The 19,243-nt window shown below is 35.8% G+C and overlaps 3 protein-coding genes across 3 annotated transcripts; 2 read left to right on the top strand and 1 right to left on the bottom strand.

Moving 5' to 3' along the window:
• The first annotated feature begins 1,642 nt into the window (after positions 1–1,642).
• LOC133183361 (dynein light chain Tctex-type protein 2B-like) lies at positions 1,643–2,335 on the top strand. Its single transcript, XM_061318321.1, has one exon. It carries the CDS (start codon positions 1,685–1,687, stop codon positions 2,333–2,335), a length of 651 nt encoding a protein of 216 aa, XP_061174305.1. The 5' UTR covers positions 1,643–1,684.
• Positions 2,336–6,719: 4,384 nt separating this feature from the next.
• On the top strand, positions 6,720–11,817 carry LOC133183360 (protein dpy-30 homolog). Its single transcript, XM_061318320.1, has 4 exons — positions 6,720–6,779; positions 7,012–7,091; positions 8,806–8,951; positions 11,640–11,817. The coding sequence occupies exons 1-4, from the start codon at positions 6,770–6,772 to the stop codon at positions 11,701–11,703; spliced, it is 300 nt and encodes a 99-aa protein (XP_061174304.1). The 5' UTR covers positions 6,720–6,769; the 3' UTR covers positions 11,704–11,817.
• Positions 11,818–16,172: 4,355 nt separating this feature from the next.
• LOC133182458 (baculoviral IAP repeat-containing protein 3-like) lies at positions 16,173–16,901 on the bottom strand. The gene has a single exon (XM_061317306.1). It carries the CDS (start codon positions 16,899–16,901, stop codon positions 16,173–16,175), a length of 729 nt encoding a protein of 242 aa, XP_061173290.1.
• Positions 16,902–19,243: the final 2,342 nt, after the last annotated feature.

Here is a 19,243-nt window from a genome sequence, read left to right as displayed (position 1 = left end):
ATTTTTTGCCTGTAAAATATATATCGACGCTAGGGGATTCCGTTCGACCAATTGCCACACCCTTCATCGCATGAACCATGGAAAGGAGGGATTTGACGTTTAAAATCTGAATAAGTGTCAGAAATACCCGAGATACTGATCTTGGTATTTGACCAACATGCACCTTTTATCTTTTTATTATTAATGTGGGGTTAGACCCTGACATTAAGCACAAACATTGTGTATTGTTTGATCTAAAAATACATTTAGCAGTTATTAAGTTTGTGACCTTGGCATGGACCCTTGACTTTTTTTTTTAATTCTGTCATTATTTTTTTTTAACTTTGAGTCACAGTGCTTGTGGGTGATTTATGAGTTTTGGATATTTCACAAGAAAAAGACATTAATTGTAACCTAACAACAAAGCTTTATGATAAACGTGATGACATCAATTTTTCAATCGTCAACTTCCCTTACTTATGTAGCAATATACTCTTATCACCTGCATATGGTTTTTTTTTCTCCCAGTTGATTCGATATGCAAGAGCATGCTCTGCTTATGAACAATTTCTAAAATGAGGCAAGCTATTGACAAACAAGTTGATGAAACAAGGATATCAACAGTCTCGTTTGAAGTCATCATTTCGCAAGTTTTATGATCGATACAATGACCTTGTCAGCAAATTTATAACCTATCATTAAGTTAAATGCTGACTGACATTACTAATTGTTAGGCCATTACTTACTCACTGAATTGTCTACAGATTTTTCTGTTTTTTTTCCCGATCATGACAAGGAGCACAAGGCGGGTGTGACCGGTCGGCAGGGAATGCTCACTCCTCCATGGCACCTTAATTATCCCAACTCTGATGTTTTTGGAGGTCCATGTTTGCTCTGCTCCCGATTTGTATTGTTTTATTGGACTTTGAGATTGAATATTGTTCGTTATTTCCATATTTCAATTCAAAACCTTTTCAAATGCTAGAATCAGTGGCCCATTTGTGGCCTTGAATTTTATTTACTTTAAATTCAAAAAATATTCTATACTGTCAAAGGTATATGAATTTGAAATATTACTGTAAATATGTAAAGTTGATAAAATGATGCAGGACATCGAAGCATCTTACACTTAAATGTAACTTGAGCTAGGTTAGTAGACATTGATGTCTTCTTTGGAAATCTGTGTGAGCACCATGTCGATGTTAAAATCTGTTATTTTTCCTTTCCTGTCAGAAACTTAGGATTTAGGAAAATCCGCCAAAATGAAAAACTGTCTTAATTCAATTAGGTTTGATACTGATCTATATTCCTGTTTGATTATCCGCGATATACACACGTTCCTTGATAATTATATTTGTGGAAAGATAAGGGGAGCAAGTTATCAGAATTGTCCATTAGAATCCAGGAAAACATTTACATACGTATTGACAATTTCTTATATGACTATTCAAACATGCATTCACTTTGAGAATTTTAAAAGGGCTAATTAAACATATTATCTCCAATGCGCAGACAGCGAAAACAGCTTTTGTTTTGGTCACTTGCAATCAATACCTTTGTTTCACGTTTACGAACAAAAGGCGAAGTTCTTTACAATCAAACATATAAAGCGGTCCTCAATACATGAATTAGTCATCAACCAAAAGGCAAGGCAAGGCAATTCCTCATAATTAAAATTTGGAAATTTTAAGTATATAGTCTTACTATGACAACAAAGAGTGACTTTCCGTCCGCAAGACGCAGCAGTGTGACTTTTAACCTTAAAGATGAAGCCTTTCGGATCCGGACTCCGAGTGTAGGAAGGAGAGAAAATCAACAGATCCGGGTGTCTAGTTCTGGAAAAGTGAAAACGGAATATGCCCAGTCCGATACAAGCAGCATAGTCTCAAACTCACTTCCGAAAAAGTTCCACAAGCTTAAAGGACCAAATCGGTTGCAGCAAAATTTAGATAGGATCAAAAGCCCAAGTGTGTGTGTGCGACCTCAACAAAATGTTAATTATGAAAATACGTACAGACTATCTCCGGATAAAAACACTGTTTTTGATGAAATCAAAATTTCGACAATTATTGAACGCATTCTGTCAGATAACCTTAAGGGCGAATCATACGACCACGACAACTGTTTGAACTTGTGCATCCGTCTTGCTGAATTGATTAAAGATGAAGTCAAAGCAACTGGGATTACTAGATACAAACTGATTACACATGTCGTTATTTTTGAGGACAAGCGACAGGGTTTTCAATATGGCAGTCGATGTCTCTGGGACCCTAACTTTGACAATTTTGCCACGGCATCCTACTCAGGCCCTGAATATAGGGCTGTGGGGGCATGTTTTGCTACTTACTATGACTAACAGAATGAGTCAGACCCAGTGAATCGGAAGGACGGGCTGCTTTCCTAAAAGTTAACCTGAATAGTAGGGGGACTTTAAAAGTCCTAATAGAGTTACTGAGTATGTGAAGGTTTATATATTCCCATCTCACAAAGTGAGAAGACTATTATAAATATACCATGATTAAAATGCTGCTTGAATTCACGGAGAAGCTTACAATAGTTATAAGGAGTATTTTCTGTAAATTGTTGCCTTTATAATTACATTGAAATAAAGGAAAAAACAATCAGTTTTTTTAAATGCAAAATACTTGATATTTCACTTCTGTATATGCAACGAACGGAGAGCTGATCTGAAAGTACAATGTCAACACTTCATCCAGGTAGACTTTCTTTTTTCTAAACTTGATGAATTCCCCAGGAATAAATTCGTCCTTCAGTTTAGTTACTTTACTTCTCGCAAAAATGACCATTGATCATGACTGTATCATTTGAAAACAAGGTCTTAAACAAATAATATATATATTTTTAATGAAATTATTAAAATGGTTGTTCACCTCAATATTTGTATGATTTGATAGAACCGTATTTCCAATCAAGTTATTATTACAATCTCAGAACCAATGATGTACAAGTCAAAATCCCTAACATTAGAACAACATCTTTTATGGAGAGTTTTCTTCCTTGCTTATCTTGCCAGATTATATTAAAAATGCTCCTGGAATATCATCATTCAAGAGTCTTTTGAAATCCTACTTTTTTAAAGAAAAATAATGAACTTTTTTAAATTTTGGAATGAGAAAATGCAGGGGGGGGGGGGGTCCGGACCTGGAATTTACAGTGTCATTGAAAGTATATACTGAAGCAAATGAAAAATGACTTTGGAACCTCCCCCCCCCCCCCGAAAACGTGGCCCCCACCATCACCTCCACGAAATAGGTCTTTTTGACGTTTGGGAAATGGATTTTACGTTTTTTTTATTTGCTTGTCAAGAAATTTCTGGGTTGGAATTTTTTTTTTAGTGGGGTGGACCCCCCCCCCCCCGAAAAAATCCTGAATCCGCGCCTGCAAGTAATGTTTATCAGAAACTCCAATGTGTGAACATTGTACTTATTCTGTTGAAGATGCTTACCATTACTTTCTTGTATGTTCAAAATCTACAACTCCAAGAGAAGTTCTTTTTTCAAGCAATACATGATATTATAAACTGTGACCATCTCTCTGAATTATTATAAAATGGCAGTATCCTTTCTGACAGATTTTATATTTTATCAAATAAACTCTGCAATATGATTATTTTAAAGTAGTCATATTGCATAGTTTATTTGATAAATAAAATCTGTCAGAAAGAACATAGGCGCTCCCCAGCTTAATTGTTAAAAAATATATATCTACTATACTATAAACATAACGTTATGTTTATAGTATAGTAGATATATTTAATATATCTACTATACTATAAACATAACGTTATGTTTATAGTATAGTAGATATAATTAAGCTGGGGAGCGCCTATGAGAAAGAACAGTAGTCCTAATCACGGCCTTGAACTCAATATTTGAAGCTGTACATACGTTTATAGCAACAACAAAACGATTTATAAACAATATCATACATATGTAACATTTAGTTCTTTGACTGGTTACTAATTCTTCAGCACCAACACCTTTGCTTTAAACTTCATGTGTGCTCAAGTTACAGTATCCTCAAGTAAGACTAAAACCCATCTCGTTTGTATGTGTGTGGATGTAGTCACTGTGAGGTCATCCATGAAGTCTAGTATCAGCGGTTGTATGTATGTGGATGTAGTCACTGTGGGGTCATCCATGAAGTCTAGTATCAGCGGTTGTATGTATGTGGATGTAGTCACTGTGAGGTCATCCATGAAGCCTAATATCGGCGGTTGTATGTGTGTGGAAGTAGTCACTGTGAGGTCATCCATGAAGTCTAGTATCAGCGGTTGTATGTATGTGGATGTAGTCACTGTGGGGTCATCCATGAAGTCTAGTATCAGCGGTTGTATGTATGTGGATGTAGTCACTGTGAGGTCATCCATGAAGCCTAATATCGGCGGTTGTATGTGTGTGGAAGTAGTCACTCTGAGGTCATCCATGAAGTCTAGTATCAGCGGTTGTATGCACGTGGATGTAGTCACTGTGGGGTCATCCATGAAGTCTAGTATCGGCGTTTCTATGTATGTGGAAAGCCACTGTGAGGTCATCCATGAAGCCCAGTATCGGCGGTTGTATTTGTGTGGATGTAGTCACTGTGAGGTCATCCATGCAGTCTAGTATCGGCGGTTGTATGTGTATAGATGTAGTCACTCTGAGGTCATCGATGAAGCCTAGTATCGGCGGTTGTATGTGTGTGGATGTAGTCACTATGCAGCCTAGTATCGGCGGTTGTATCTGTATCTGTACAGATGTAGTCACTATGAGGTCCTTCATGAAGCCTAGTATCGGCGGTTGTATTTGTGTGAATGTAGTCACTGTGAGGTCATCCATGAAGCCTAGTATCGGCGGTTGTATGTGTATAGATGTAGTCACTGTGAGGTCATCCATAAAGCCTAGTATCGGCGGTTGTATGTGTATAGATGTAGTCACTGTGAGGTCATTCATGAAGCCTAGTATCGGCGGTTGTATTTGTGTGAATGTAGTCACTGTGAGGTCATTCATGAAGCCTAGTATCGGCGGTTATGGATGTAGTCATTGTGAGGTCATCCATGAAGCCTAGTATCAGCAGTTGGTAAATTCTGAATTATTCTTTGATCCTCTTGTTTCTCTTTCTGTAGCTGTTGTCATCAAGCCCATGCACATCACAAACAGTGTTCTCCTGTCACAGTTCCCTTCTCCAGTTGTTGTCACACTGTTGTAAACTCTCCAACTCCACCCAAGTAGTCATTGAAAATCTTCTTCGTATGCTGCAGGGTCCTTCGGATAATATCTTAAAAACCGGGGCCCCGTGTCACGGTAGGCGTTGGCACGATAAATAACCCTCACTGCTCGCTCAATGGCCCTGAGTGCAGAGTAAAGGCCTAAATTTGAAGCCCTGAAAAAAATTCTCGAACGGGACGTAAAACAGCATGCAATCAATCAATCAATCAATCGTATGCTGCATGTGGTACGTAATACATGTAAGTGTCCATCACCACCTCTATCAACTTATGCGGTACTGAACGCTTTAGCAAACCACTGCAAGATCTTGCCCTTTTCTGGTTCTTTGATGAGTTGACTCAGAATACTGGTGTGCTCCACACATCATAAGAAACCTTGGATCCGTGCCTTCTGAGTAGGTGTGTTGATGTATTTGTTTCTCACCATAGTACGACAGCCTCTTTGGTAACACTGTTAGAAAGATCTTTCCCTTCATGTCGAGATGAAATAATGTCCTGAACTACCCAGTAGTCTTGATGTTCCTCATCCTTGGCACGAAGCAACCCTCTGCCTGTTTCCATACATTCGGCACTTCTCCCTTTTTCCAGATGACTCTGTACAATGTCCATAGTTGGGACACTTCTTGTAGACCTTGTATTTTACTCCTTGGGTCCTGGGACAGAGCGAACCTTCTAAACGATTGATGTTTTCTCCTTCCGTGCTGGTCCTTTGCTATCTAATTCTGTTTCCGGTGGTTCAACATCAGATTCCTCGGACACGGTTCTAGATCTACGTTTTGTTGAGAATCAGAATGGGTCTGCCTCATATGCTGCTCTACTTCCTCCCTAAAGCATTGCATTGTACCTCACTATTCTTTGTCTAGAAACTCTTTTGTGAACCTGAATGGAACTATAATGTCTTTTTGTTGTTGTTCTTGTTTTTTATCAATATAAGGTCATAGCCTTTTCCCCGTCTTGGTCAGTTTTGGGTCGGTAACTACGTCAATTATCCGAAAACTATATAAGTAAATCACTTGAAAAACCTTTGTACAATGTTGTCGTGTTACTAGTATTAAAATTTCAAAGAGCACAGCGTTTTAATGAATGGGTGAAAAAAGGATATATTTTTAGGACTACAAGTTTTTTGTTTTTTGGGGTTTTTTTTGTTTTGTTTTGTTTTGTTTTTGTTTTTGTTTTTGTAACCCCCTCCCTCCTTTTTCCAAAACACTGAAATAAATGGTGTAAATAAATTTATTTTGATGTAAAGCAATAAACATATATAATTAACATGATTTTAAATAAAAATTGAACTGACGTGAACTTGATAGCTCTATAAAAATGGGATGGGGGTGGGGGTTAAATTCTGTTTTCAAGTACAGGATAATCACCAACTCCAAAAAGACAGGTTTCTGAACTGAACATTATATTTCTCTAACATATATAGTTCTATCCCCTGTGATTTTGCTTTCAAAAGTTATTTCTCGTCATAAATTACATCGTTACTTGTTTCAGAGTTGTCCCTCTTTCGGGGACCTGCACTCGCGGTAATTCACGAGATTACTATTGGCGACCATAACACTGAAAATGGCGGACGGTAAAGTTTTGTTTGTACACAGACGTTTTTTTTAATGTTCGATCACAAAATTTATAGATGTAAAACCGTTAAACCATTGAAATAAAAATAATAGATCTACTATTCGTGTATTTGAATAATTCCAAAGCCCATGTTAAATGTTTACCTGTATAATAGAATTTGTCGGCTCTTGTAATCCGAGTTTCCTCAATAAATTATATATGATTGATCATTCATCCTAATATGATTTCAGATCAAATCAACACAGGATCTGTTGCAGGTGACCTCGAGTCAGGAACACCCGTGCCACAGGAAGTACCGGAAAATGTACAGGTAACAAAAGCAGGTCTTTGTTTCATTTCTGTTCAGCAAACCAAGTTTGTTGAAAGAAGTGGTCGTACAGTTTTCCTTTATTTTTGCTATTGCTGTAGTCTTTACTTTACAAACTACTGTAAAATCATTTCACTATTATTCTGCATAAAACCAGGGACCTATATAGTATTATAGGTCCCTGATAAAACTGTATGTAATTAAAGTGTAGTTTGGAGTAGCATCAGTAATCTGAGATTTCTCCAATGTACTGTACAATCTGACAAGTATGAGAAAAGAGAGTAGAAGCCATTCTGAAGACCTGGAATTCATTACAGCCAGTTGGTGTCAAGACTCCTTACTGCTTGCATATTAATTGAAAGTGCCCAACTTTCTTGGCTTAGAACATTTGTAAATTATGTCAGGAAGGCTAAACCACATGTTCGATGCTTAAGCACCATGATCACTGACAGACATTCACTTAGTCATTAGTTTTTAAAAAATTGGCTGGAGCCAGGTCAGTCTAGATGGATTTTTGTCAGTGATCACAGTGCTACAGTATGCAAGTTCGCAAACTTGGAAATGTGAAAACTAGGATATATGATTTAATCTTCCTGAACAAATCTACCAAGCTTTGGAGGTTGGACCGTTCCATTAAAGATGCATGAGTAAGGGGAGTCATGACACCAACTGGTTGTTGGGAATTCTGAGTTTTCAGAATGGTGTCAACTCTGACTCTTCCTGGACCTGTCAAAATACTATAGATTGGCAAATAATCATGATAGTTTTAATTTCACTATGTTTGTGATTCATCATTTTTTTGTGAAATTAAACCCATTGTGAATGCAATCATTAGTTTTTAAAAATGTTTAAATGCTTATACAAAAATTAAATTAATTTCTTTCTGCATAAAATTGAAACCATAGCGATTGGTACTTTTTGAGAAATCGTGAAATTTTAACACAGTGGAAATGAATTGACTTACAGTATTAAAAGCAGGGGGTAAAAGTTGGAGGAATATCAAAATCAAAGAACCAACAAGCTTTAAATTTTTAAAAATATATGCATGAAATTGAGAAACTTAAGTAACCATCTGCAAGTTTCTGAATTTTATAAAGTAATAGTAAGTGCTAGTCAATATACGTCTTAGGAAAGACCCAAACAACACAAGAATGCACCCAATGTAACTGTACTTTAACACAACAAAGCTGATCTGATGCGGCATGATTTTGAAAGAATATTTTACTGAAAATCATATTTCTTACGAACCTCTGAGCTAAAAAAGAAATAGTTCTTAAACATACTGCTGAACTTCAGTATCTCAAACATTGATATCTTGAATACCATGGATATGTCAAAGTGATTTGGATGTTCCAGCCACTTTTTTAACCCTTGGATATCTGTAAGATTTTTCTTTGTCCCATTGAATTTGAGATAATGAAGTTTGACAGTATTTTCTTAATATTTTTTTCCTTACATTTGTGACATTGGGAACTCCCTTCACTGTTTAAAGAATTTGCATATTTTGGAATTACCTGCCCCTTGTTACTTTGCTACATTGCAAATACACAAACAAATTCTGTTGTTTATTTATGTCCAGAAGACAATATCATTTTAATATAAAACATTCTATCTAGATAAAAAGAAATAATGAATTTACAGTTATGTTTCAAGTAATACAACAGGAAATACAAGCCAGTCATTTGTGATGAAAATATATAACCTGATTAAATTTCAGAAAATTATAACAAGTGAGAAAGAACTTCAGGAAAATCCATCCAAACGCCCACGAGTTGACCTACAGTCTCTTCCAACAAGAGCTTATCTTGACACCACTGTAGTCCCCATACTGCTGAGTGGAATGTCTGTTCTAGCCAAAGAAAGGTATACAATCTTGAATGATCTCTGTATATTTGAGAAAGCGCTGAAAGTATGAATTAGAAAATTTGAATTTAGATTTACAAGAATTAAAAACGATCAATTAGAAAACTGAATAATTGCATAAACTGCCACACTACTAAGCTGTTTTCTGTGATGGCAGAGATTTGCCAAAATTTTAAGACATTTTTTTTAATTCACTGTAAGATTATGATACACTTGTTAGTAAATATTAACGCATGTTTCACCTGCTTTGCACCTTCATTAAAGATGTAAATAAATCTAAGTGTAGTTAGCTATTTATTTACTACTATCCTGATAGTTCATGAATGCACAGAAAAGCATCCACACATAGTATAAGACTGCAATTGAGTCAAAGAAAATATGATTCCCAACCCTCAAATGAATAATTAAGTTGAAGTTATTATAAATAAGAATTTATCGTTTTACATGTGTTAATACCTGTTTCAAAGTCTTTACACCAATTGTCACTCTACACGATCCATTGTGGGATACAGATCCTGACGTATTTTCATAATATTAAAATTTCAGTTTGTGTGGTAATTGAATATCATACAATTTCAAAGTACAGTATTATGAGCTCATAAAGATGTATAAATGCTAATTATCAACACCCTGCCTCTCAAAATTCAAAAGTCTTAAATTAAACTGTCCGGGGAATTTACTGCAAAGTAGGTCAAAGGTCAAGGTCAAGTGAATTGTAATGCTGGGTTTTTAGCTCACCAGAGCTGAAAGCTCAAGTGAGCTTTTCTGATCACCCATTGTTCGTCGTCCATCCCTCCGTCTGTAAACTTTTCACATTTTCACTTTCTTCTCCAACCAAACTTATTACAAAGTATCCTTGGGTGAAGGTAAGTTTAAATTGTTAAAATAAATGGCCAAGTCCCCTTGGGGGGGGGGGGGAGATAAACAAGAAAAGACAAAAATAGGGTGGGGTCGTTAAAAAATCTTCTTCTCAAGAACCACTGATCCAGAAAAGCTGAAACTTATGTGGAAGCATCCTGGGGTAGTGTAGATTCTAAATTGTTCAAATGATGACCCCTGGGGGTAGGGTGGGGCCACAATAGGGAATCCAAGTTTTACATTGAAATATATAGGAAAAATCTTTAAAAATCTTCTTCTCAAGAACAACTGAGCCAGAAAAGCTGAAACTTATGTGGAAGCATCCTGGGGTAGTGTAGATTCTAAATTGTTCAAATGATGACCCCTGGGGGTAGGGCGGGACCACAATAGGGAATCCAAGTTTTACATTGAAATATATAGAAAAAATCTTTAAAAATCTTCTTCTCAAGAACCACTGATCCAGAAAAGCTGAAACTTATGTGTAAGCATCCTGGGGTAGTGTAGATTCTAAATTGTTCAAATCATGACCCCTGGGGGTAGGGTGGGGCCCCAATAGGGAATCCAAGTTTTACATTGAAATATATAGGAAAAATCTTTTAAAAACTTCTTCTCAAGAAACACTGATCCAGAAAAACTGAAACTTAAGTAGAAGTATCCTGGGGTAGTGTAGATTCTAAATTATTCAAATCATGACCCCTGGGGGTAGGGTGGGGCCACAATAGGGAATCCAAGTTTTACATTGAAATATATATAGGAAAAATCTTCTTCTCAAGAACCTATGATCCAGAAAAACTGAAACTTAAATGGAAGTATCCTGGGGTAGTGTAGATTCTAAATTGTTCAAATGATGACCCCTGGGGGTAGGGTGGGGCCACAATAGGGAATCCAAGTTTTACATTGAAATATATATAGGAAAAATCTTCTTCTCAAGAACCTATGATCCAGAAAAACTGAAACTTAAATGGAAGTATCCTGGGGTAGTGTAGATTCTAAATTGTTCAAATGATGACCCCTGGGGGTAGGGTGGGGCCACAATAGGGAATCCAAGTTTTACATTGAAATATATATAGGAAAAATCTTCTTCTCAAGAACCTATGATCCAGAAAAACTGAAACTTAAATGGAAGTATCCTGGGGTAGTGTAGATTCTAAATTGTTCAAATGATGACCCCTGGGGGTAGGGTGGGGCCACAATAGGGAATCCAAGTTTTACATTGAAATATATAGGAAAAATATTTAGAAATCTTCTTCTCAAGAACCACTGATCCAGAAAAGCTGAAACTTAAGTGGAAGCATCCTGGGGTAGTGTAAATTCTAAATTGTTCAAATCATGTCCCCTGGGGGTAGGGAGGGGCCACAATAGGTATTACAAGGGGAAAATCTGGTAAAGAACAGCATGGCCAAAGTTACTCAGGTGAGCGATGTGGCCCATGGGCCTCTTGTTCATAATGTTTTATGACAATCGGTGCATATGCTAAATAGCATAGACTTACCCCTTAAATGTCAAAAATATGCTGTATATTGGCACTTAAGTCTTTTAACTTTTTTGTAAAGTAGGTCAAAGGTTAAGGTCAAGGGTTATGAGGTTGGTAACCATGGCAATGCACAAATGTTATAGTGCCAAGCATTTTATGTGCAAAATATCAAGTCCATAACGCTTACAGTTCTTGAGATACAAGGTGTGACAGACAAACAGCTGGACAGACAGATGCCGGGTAAAGTGATCCCTAAGTGCCGCTCTGCTCTCCAGGCGACACAAAAAGTACCGGTAATGAAAATTTTCAGAATTTATGGCCAAAACATTTAAATGTGTGGGTTTTTTCCTTTCCAGACCACCTAACCCTATAGAATACCTTGCAGCCTATTTATTGAAGAATAAAAATCAGTTTGAATGAGGATCCTATCAGCAGGGGTAGAATACTCTCTCTCTACATTGTTACAATTCATCTGTTATTTGTGTCAGCTGTACTATTTTATGTCATTGTAAATAAACAGGTAAATACATCATATTCACTTGTTTATTTTAAATATTTACCAGAAGAAATATGTAATAATATGGTGAATTTTATATATTGACCGAAGGATTTTAAATATATTTATATATTCATTAATTATATTAACCTCCCGCCCTCTTTTAAGTTAAACCTTGTTCAATAATAGGACTAGATGCTGAAAATACATTCAGTCTGATGAAAAAATGTGGAAGTGCTTATTTTGAACAGAATTTGCAAATACAGGGCCGTCGCCATATTTCAGGAAAGGGGGGGGGGGGAGTGTAGGATCTAAGCTAAAAAAAAAATTATACACATATTGGATAACTAAAATTCACATATTGGATAAATGAAATATAGCAGCATTACTTTAACCAGGTAAATAATAAATTTATTTAATTTCAAGTGATATATTGAAGTTCTTTTTATGGAGGGTGCGATGACACCCAACGCACCCTCTTCCCGACGGCCTTGGCTTATCTGGGATTGAACCTACCCTACGTGTCCACTTTTAAGCTACTATTGCCATGAAATCTTTATTTTGTATCTTTTTGTGTATTTTGTGCTGAATGGAAGTTGTTATACTCTGCATGAAGTTCAATAATTTGGCTTTTGTAAATTATTGTATGGTTACCAAATAGTCGTCACATTAACACATCTCAGCAGCAGACATGATCAATCACGTATATTGTAAGTGCCATCTAAAGTCTGCGCATTTATATTTAGAGTGTTTCATAACCTCTGCCTCTGGTTATGAGTCACTGTCTATCAAAGTATTTGTACTAAAAAAAAATTTAATAACCTATGGGCCAGGTCCTCAACTAGCTTGGTTTTAACATGCATGTATCTTATTGTAGAATTCTTGGCTTTTCCATCTTTGTACGGCTTTATGCGTTATATTCAGATACTTTGTAGCTGGACTCGTGTTGCCGTTTTATACATGTACACGTGTAATTATAATGGAAAGAAACGATTTAATTATGAAATTATGATGAAAGAAAGAAATATGTCTTTGTGTTTTCATATGAAGAATTGATACATTTAGTTCTGTTGTATTTGTAGCATGTAATATTGTGTTGATTCATCCTATATATCAAACACCTAATAATGGTCTCATTTGTTTAAGGTGTAATGCCCCTCTGATAAGAGAGATAACTTTCAAAGGAAATTATTCCAAGCAATCCAATGAGTTGCCCAGAGTTTACTAAAGAGGACCTTTATGTAGTCGATTCAAACAATTCTAAACTATGTTGCAAATATTGATTTCTATTTCCTATTGCCAACATTTTTATTAATTACTTACAAAAGTTTACCTAAAACATTTATACTCAGCTCCTTTAAACTGTTTAAATTGAGCTATTTCTATCTTTTAACGTATAATTCTCTTAATTATTAAAGGAATTTTAGATGCAGAATTTTTATAGTCAATTAATATTGTTTTCTCTTAAACAATATTAATATTTTGAAGAAAGATAACTCCTGTAGAATGATAACTCTTGTAGCTGGATGCACTTTTATTTCACAAGCACAGAAAACAATGTGATATTCTGATTTAAATAGCAACGCTTCAATATGTTTTCTAATATGAATTAAATAGATACGACAGTAAATATTTTCAATACTTCGTATTTTTAATTTTATGCAGAGATAAAAAAATTACTGATCTTTCTTATCAAATTTTCTTCATATCATGATTAGACATAGTATTCAATTCTGAAAAAGTTAGCAACGCTTCATACTTTGAAATATTTTCTATTTGAATCTAATGCTATTGTTGTTGATGAAAATAAATGTTGGGAATTTGAAAAAAAAAATGTTGAAATTTACAGCTTATTCTCTTATACAAAACAAACTATATGTCTGATCCCTTAAATAGGTTTGATTAAAATCCTGTCATGTACAGAGTTGTATGAAGTTATTCTCAATATAGTATATAAGATGGGCCAAAAGAAATATAAGGGTTTTTAATCAAAAGTTGGAAGTTTTATGTAAGGTCATAGGGAAGATCAATGAAAAAAATTATTGACACAGATTAATTGCTCACCAATCTATTTCAGTGTATGAATTTTGCATTTATAAAGTTGGTAATAATTTGAAATAAGGAAGAGAAGCTAAGGAAAGGGGCTAGAATAGGTCAAATTAAAGTTGGAAGAGCCAAGATTAAAGTTGGAATTACCAGCTTTAAAGTTGCAATTACCAACTTTAAGGAGTTGATCCTTACGTCGCGGACTCGAACCCACTATAGAACGTGGCGACTGGTCCTTCGGATGAGACCGTATAAACCGAGGTCCCGTGTCGCATTAGGTGCTGGCACGAAAAAGATCCCTCTCTGCTCAATGGCCCTAAGTGCCGAGTACAGGTCAAAATGTGAAGCCCTCCACCGGCAAGAGGTGGCGTCTCCATATGAGTGAAAAATTCTCGAGAGGGACGTTAAACAACAAACAGACAAACAAACCTTAAAGTTGGAAAGTCCAACTTTAAAGTTGGAATTACCAACTTTATAGTTAGAAAAGCCAAGAATAAAGTTGGAATTACATGTACCAACTTTTAAGTTGGAAAAAGCCAAGATTAAAGTTGGAAAAGTCAAGATTTAAGTTGGAATTACCAACTTTAAGGTTGGAAAAGCCAAGATTAAAGTTGGAAAAGTCAACTTTAAAGTTTGAAAAGCAAACTTTAAAGTTGGAATTATACCAACTTAAAAAATATAACGTGGCACTACTATTCTTGTATTATTGGGCGAATGTTTTAAGATATAAGCACCCCTTTTCTTACACTGTATAAATGGGTCGATTTAAAGAAATAAAACAATAATATGTAAGAAACACCTCAGGGGAAGGGGAAAGGTTGAGAAGATCGGTAGAAAGTTCACCATAGTAACGTTCGTTAACCCGCCCCCCCCCCCCCCCCATTTTCGTTATTCAGGAGGGGGTACGATTTCAATAACAATTGCAGCCCGTACCCCCTTCCATGACCACCAGTTGCCAAAATTCTGTAAATAAGGATGAGAAAAGAGAGGTGGTTCAGTGAATAGGACCAGACCACCTTTTTTTAAACATAAAAAGTTTGCAATTCACAGGGGTGGGATAGGAGTTACGAGCCTGCATGCTGTAATCCTGAGTAGAGATAATACACATAAATTAAAACATGGCTTGTTTTACTTTTATGACCGCGTAGATTTAGGTCTAGTAAGACATTTTGTTGAATGGGTAAGAGGGAATGTTGGCAGGTAAATGGATGGCGCTCTGGACCGAAGTAGTAAAACGTATTCCTAGGGCTCTTCCCAAAAAAGCAATAAGTCCAAAGTAACGAGGAATATGATTTCCGCCGAATTTATTAGCAAGTTCAAACGATGGAAATAAGTAACATGTAATTACTATAAACAGTAACCAGTCGGAAATGGCCATTGCCTCCAAACTGTTCATGAAATGATTAGAGCATGAAGGGGGGACGAGTTGGACGAGGCCCTGAGCTGGTAAAATGTGACAACATTATATAAGGGGAATTGAACAATGAGTTAAAAAATGACAAGTGTTGACAATGAGTAAAAGTGATACAGGTATAGATTAATGAAATGCTTTGATAGCTTGGGCATAAAAAAAAATAGATATTTAAATTATTATAATATCTTGACAAGTTCAAGTTCAGTTTATTCACCCAAACCAAAATATTGGTACATGGGGTACATTGATAACATACGATATACAATCTTGTCAGAGTTACATATACAAAACAAAAAGCATGATAGAAGATTGAAAAATAAATAATTATGAAAGGGGTAAATATATCAAGGAGGACAGACAGCATCATAAATTTTTAGAATAAACATGAATAGTTTTTCAGCATTTTTTCGTTTTGAGTTGACATTAGTTCCATGAATTTAATAACATTCGGTCTGTGGGAATAATAATTGCCCAAGTAATTTTGTCTTACGTTAACTAAAGTTTTACATTCTAAGATACATATGTATAATGAAATTCATCAGCAGATTGAGTATTATTACAAAGTGTACAGAATTTTATCACACAGTGGTATACTATACCATCTTTGATGGCATAAGTGATGAAAAGGTCCTTGGGCATTGACACTCTGGCCCCTTTGTTTTCCGACACGTGTCACTTAGTAAAAAATGAGATGTTAGTAAATGAACATGAGAAAGATTTGTAAAATGCAACTTATAAAACAAAATAATGAAGAATATTTAATTTCAAATTTTGAAAAAATGAAATATAACTTAAAGTCCAAAATGAATTAAGAGATAGTAAAATAGTCAATTTCACACGGTGATAGTTTTCCACCGCTCCCGTGATATTTCCTCCACTGGTATAGCTTAATTTTTATGATACAGTGTAATTCACACACACGCATACAGTGTATTAACGCGCTAGGCGCCTTTTGATGGTATAGGTAATGAAACACTTTTCAGATTCTCGCATCTTATCTCGTTCCCTTGACACATTTTGCCAAAATACGGTGGAACTGAATTGCCTAATGTATTTACACTGTGGAGACAACAGAGCGTGTTTATAATAAGGGTCATCACACTTTAACCAGTTCCTAAAACCATGCCCACAGTAGAAACAACAGACCTTATCTTCCAGTCTGGTGTAGTATAATCCAGCATCTGCCATTTTTAAGGCGTGTGGGAGTTCCTCGTGGTTCCACGTTTGGTATGAGATAAATCGATCTAAAAATCTTACAAATCTTAAGTTATAGACACTGCGCGGAATACTTTTCCCAAATCTACTCTGCAAGATGAAGTCAGGAGTTTTATTCTGTCGTATAAATAAACAGTTGTAATACCATTTAGCATGCCGCTTCCAAGGATCCTCATGAGGCTTGAAATCCCAGTCAATACCGCTACAATAAAAGCAACGCAAAACGACACCATTCTGTTCACAAAAGTACCCCGCTTTAGCAAACTCCTCTTTGGAAGGTGGCGGACTGGCATGCCAAGTTTGAAAACTGTCCAACCTTGCATCGTAGGAAGCAAATTGTGGATGAGCCGCTTTCTCTGGAATAATTTCCACTAATGCGTCATGAATCAAGAATCGACATTTGTCTCTTATTTCTCGGGATTTCGGAATACCCTCAACATAGTACATTATACCGGTCAAGTAATGATCACGTCTTGCTCTTAAATCATTCTCATTAATTCATTAAACTCTTTAACTTCGCTCTCAGTTTCTCGACATATCAAATCGCCTTCCAGATATACCTCTAAAGTTACATGTGTTAATTCATTTGGTAATTCTCCCATGTTTTGCCTGAAAATGTTTGCTATTTGATAGGGTCTAGAGGCGTATGTTTTAAAAGCATTCATAGACAAGGTATACCCAAAGTTTCCATGGCAAGATGGAAGGCCATCGATCGACCACTTTGGTTGAGAAATTGGCACAAATTAAGTGCCACTGGCGTCAGAAGAAATGCACGCACTTCTTTTATCTTGGCTTCTTTCAACTCTTTTTCAAATGTGATTGCAGCTGCTTCTAGGGAATTAACAGTAGTACCGATGTTAGATTTAGAGGTATTTGGAGAGGTTTTTGCAGTTGTATCAATCGATCTTACAAGTATTTCCATCCAGTCTTTTGGGTGGTCATAAATATCCAGGGATTTAACATGGACCAGAACATCTGGGAGCTTACATTTTTCGAGTCGGACCGGAATCAAACAATCCGGGTCATCCTCTTTGTCTCTTGACAGGTCTTCATGCACTGCGTAATTTGCCCTCTGAAGACTTGTCCTACATGATAGGAATTCTTTGTTGAGAATAATGACGATTTTCAACGCTTTTCTCATATTTTGAAGGACCGACCCTAGAATGTTCTCCCCAGGGCGCATGTCTCTATCCTCATAAAAACATACAAATCCAATCTTTTCTAAGTCTGCCACAGTGTTTCGAACCCACGCTAAAGCCGAATGATGATAAATGAAATAAGTGTGATGGTATTTTCCATATCGTAACACTCTTGTATGACGAACAACTGATGGAGCATATCTTATTAACATGTCATATTCTTATATTTAGCAATATAAGTTTATCAAGTTTTTCTCAAGGCTTCATACATGTACTTCCTCTTCCGTTTTGTTGAACTTATAATTAGTTTTAATAGTTTCTTAATTGTTTGCGTCACCCAAGAGTTATGACCAATGACACATACATATGTCGCTTTAAATACTTAGAAATTGTAATAGATGTATTTACCTTTAAATTACATTGAAATCATCTCAAGCGTCACATTGCAGCAGATTAAATAAAAAACCAAGATAATGGCAATGTCTTTCGAAGTTCTTTGCTGCAACCATTTAAAATCTTGTTTTTTTTTATATAGATTATAATGGTGGAACCTCAGTACTTGTATTTAAGATAAAAGATCTATGGTATTTCGATGATAATTCAATTTCATACGTTGTCTTACACTCTACTTGATAACTCAATATTGAAGTCGTTTGAATAAGAATGGAATAAAATATATGTACTATCTTAAATAACTTATTTTAAAAGGACCAAAATTAAGGAACCCCAATCTTTGAACTGGCGTCATAATTTCATAAACGAATTATGGAAATAACAAACAGTAATCAAGCTCAAAGGTCCATTGAAACAATAAAAATCGGGAGCAGAGCAAACACGGACCTCTAAAAAACATCAGAAACGGGATTAAGTGGCATGGAGGAGTAAGCATCCTCTGTCGACCGGTCACACTGTGTGCTCATGTCGTGATCGGGCAAACGGAAAATCCGTAGACAATTCAGGTCTAAATAATGGCCTGACAATTAGTATGAAATACGTCAGTCGGCATTCAACATAGACTGTACTTGCTGACAAGGTCATTGTTTCGACCATAGAACTTGCGAAATGATGACTTCAAACGAGACTGTTGATATCCTTGTTTCATCTAGCTTGCCTCGTTTTAAAAATTGAAAGTACGTAGAGCATGTATCGAATCAAGTGGGAGACATAAATTTCATATGCAGGTGATAAAGGTATATTGCTACGTAAGTAAGGAAAGCTGACGATAGAATGTTGAAGTCATCACGTTTATCATAAAGATTTATTGTTAGGTTACCATTAATATCTTTTTCTAGTAAATTATCCAAGTATGAAACAAATGTGTCAGACTCTGTGATATCGATCATTGATCAAGCTCGTAAATCCGTAAACAAAACGAAACAAATATATGTATTGACAATGTGCAATGATGAAGACATAGCTTTAACAATATCTATTTATAAAATGATTTTGACAAATATGATGTAATAAAGTAGTCGAACTAAAAACTTTCATCACAAAAGAGTGCACTTTTTGTTCGGAAAGAATATGCGTTGCTAAGGAGATTTTACGTGCTCTGAATTTCTAAGAATAATTTATTGAATGGTTGAATACCAAATTTTTTTTTTTTTTTTTTTTTTTGTTAAGAATATTTGAAGTACTTTGGTGCAATTT

Source organism: Saccostrea echinata, unplaced genomic scaffold (assembly GCF_033153115.1).
Source record: "Saccostrea echinata isolate AGI-Se365-2 ecotype Australia unplaced genomic scaffold, CSIRO_AGI_Sech_v1 ptg000009l, whole genome shotgun sequence".
NCBI lineage: Eukaryota > Metazoa > Mollusca > Bivalvia > Ostreida > Ostreidae > Saccostrea > Saccostrea echinata.
This window is presented reverse-complemented; position numbering and strand designations above follow the sequence as displayed.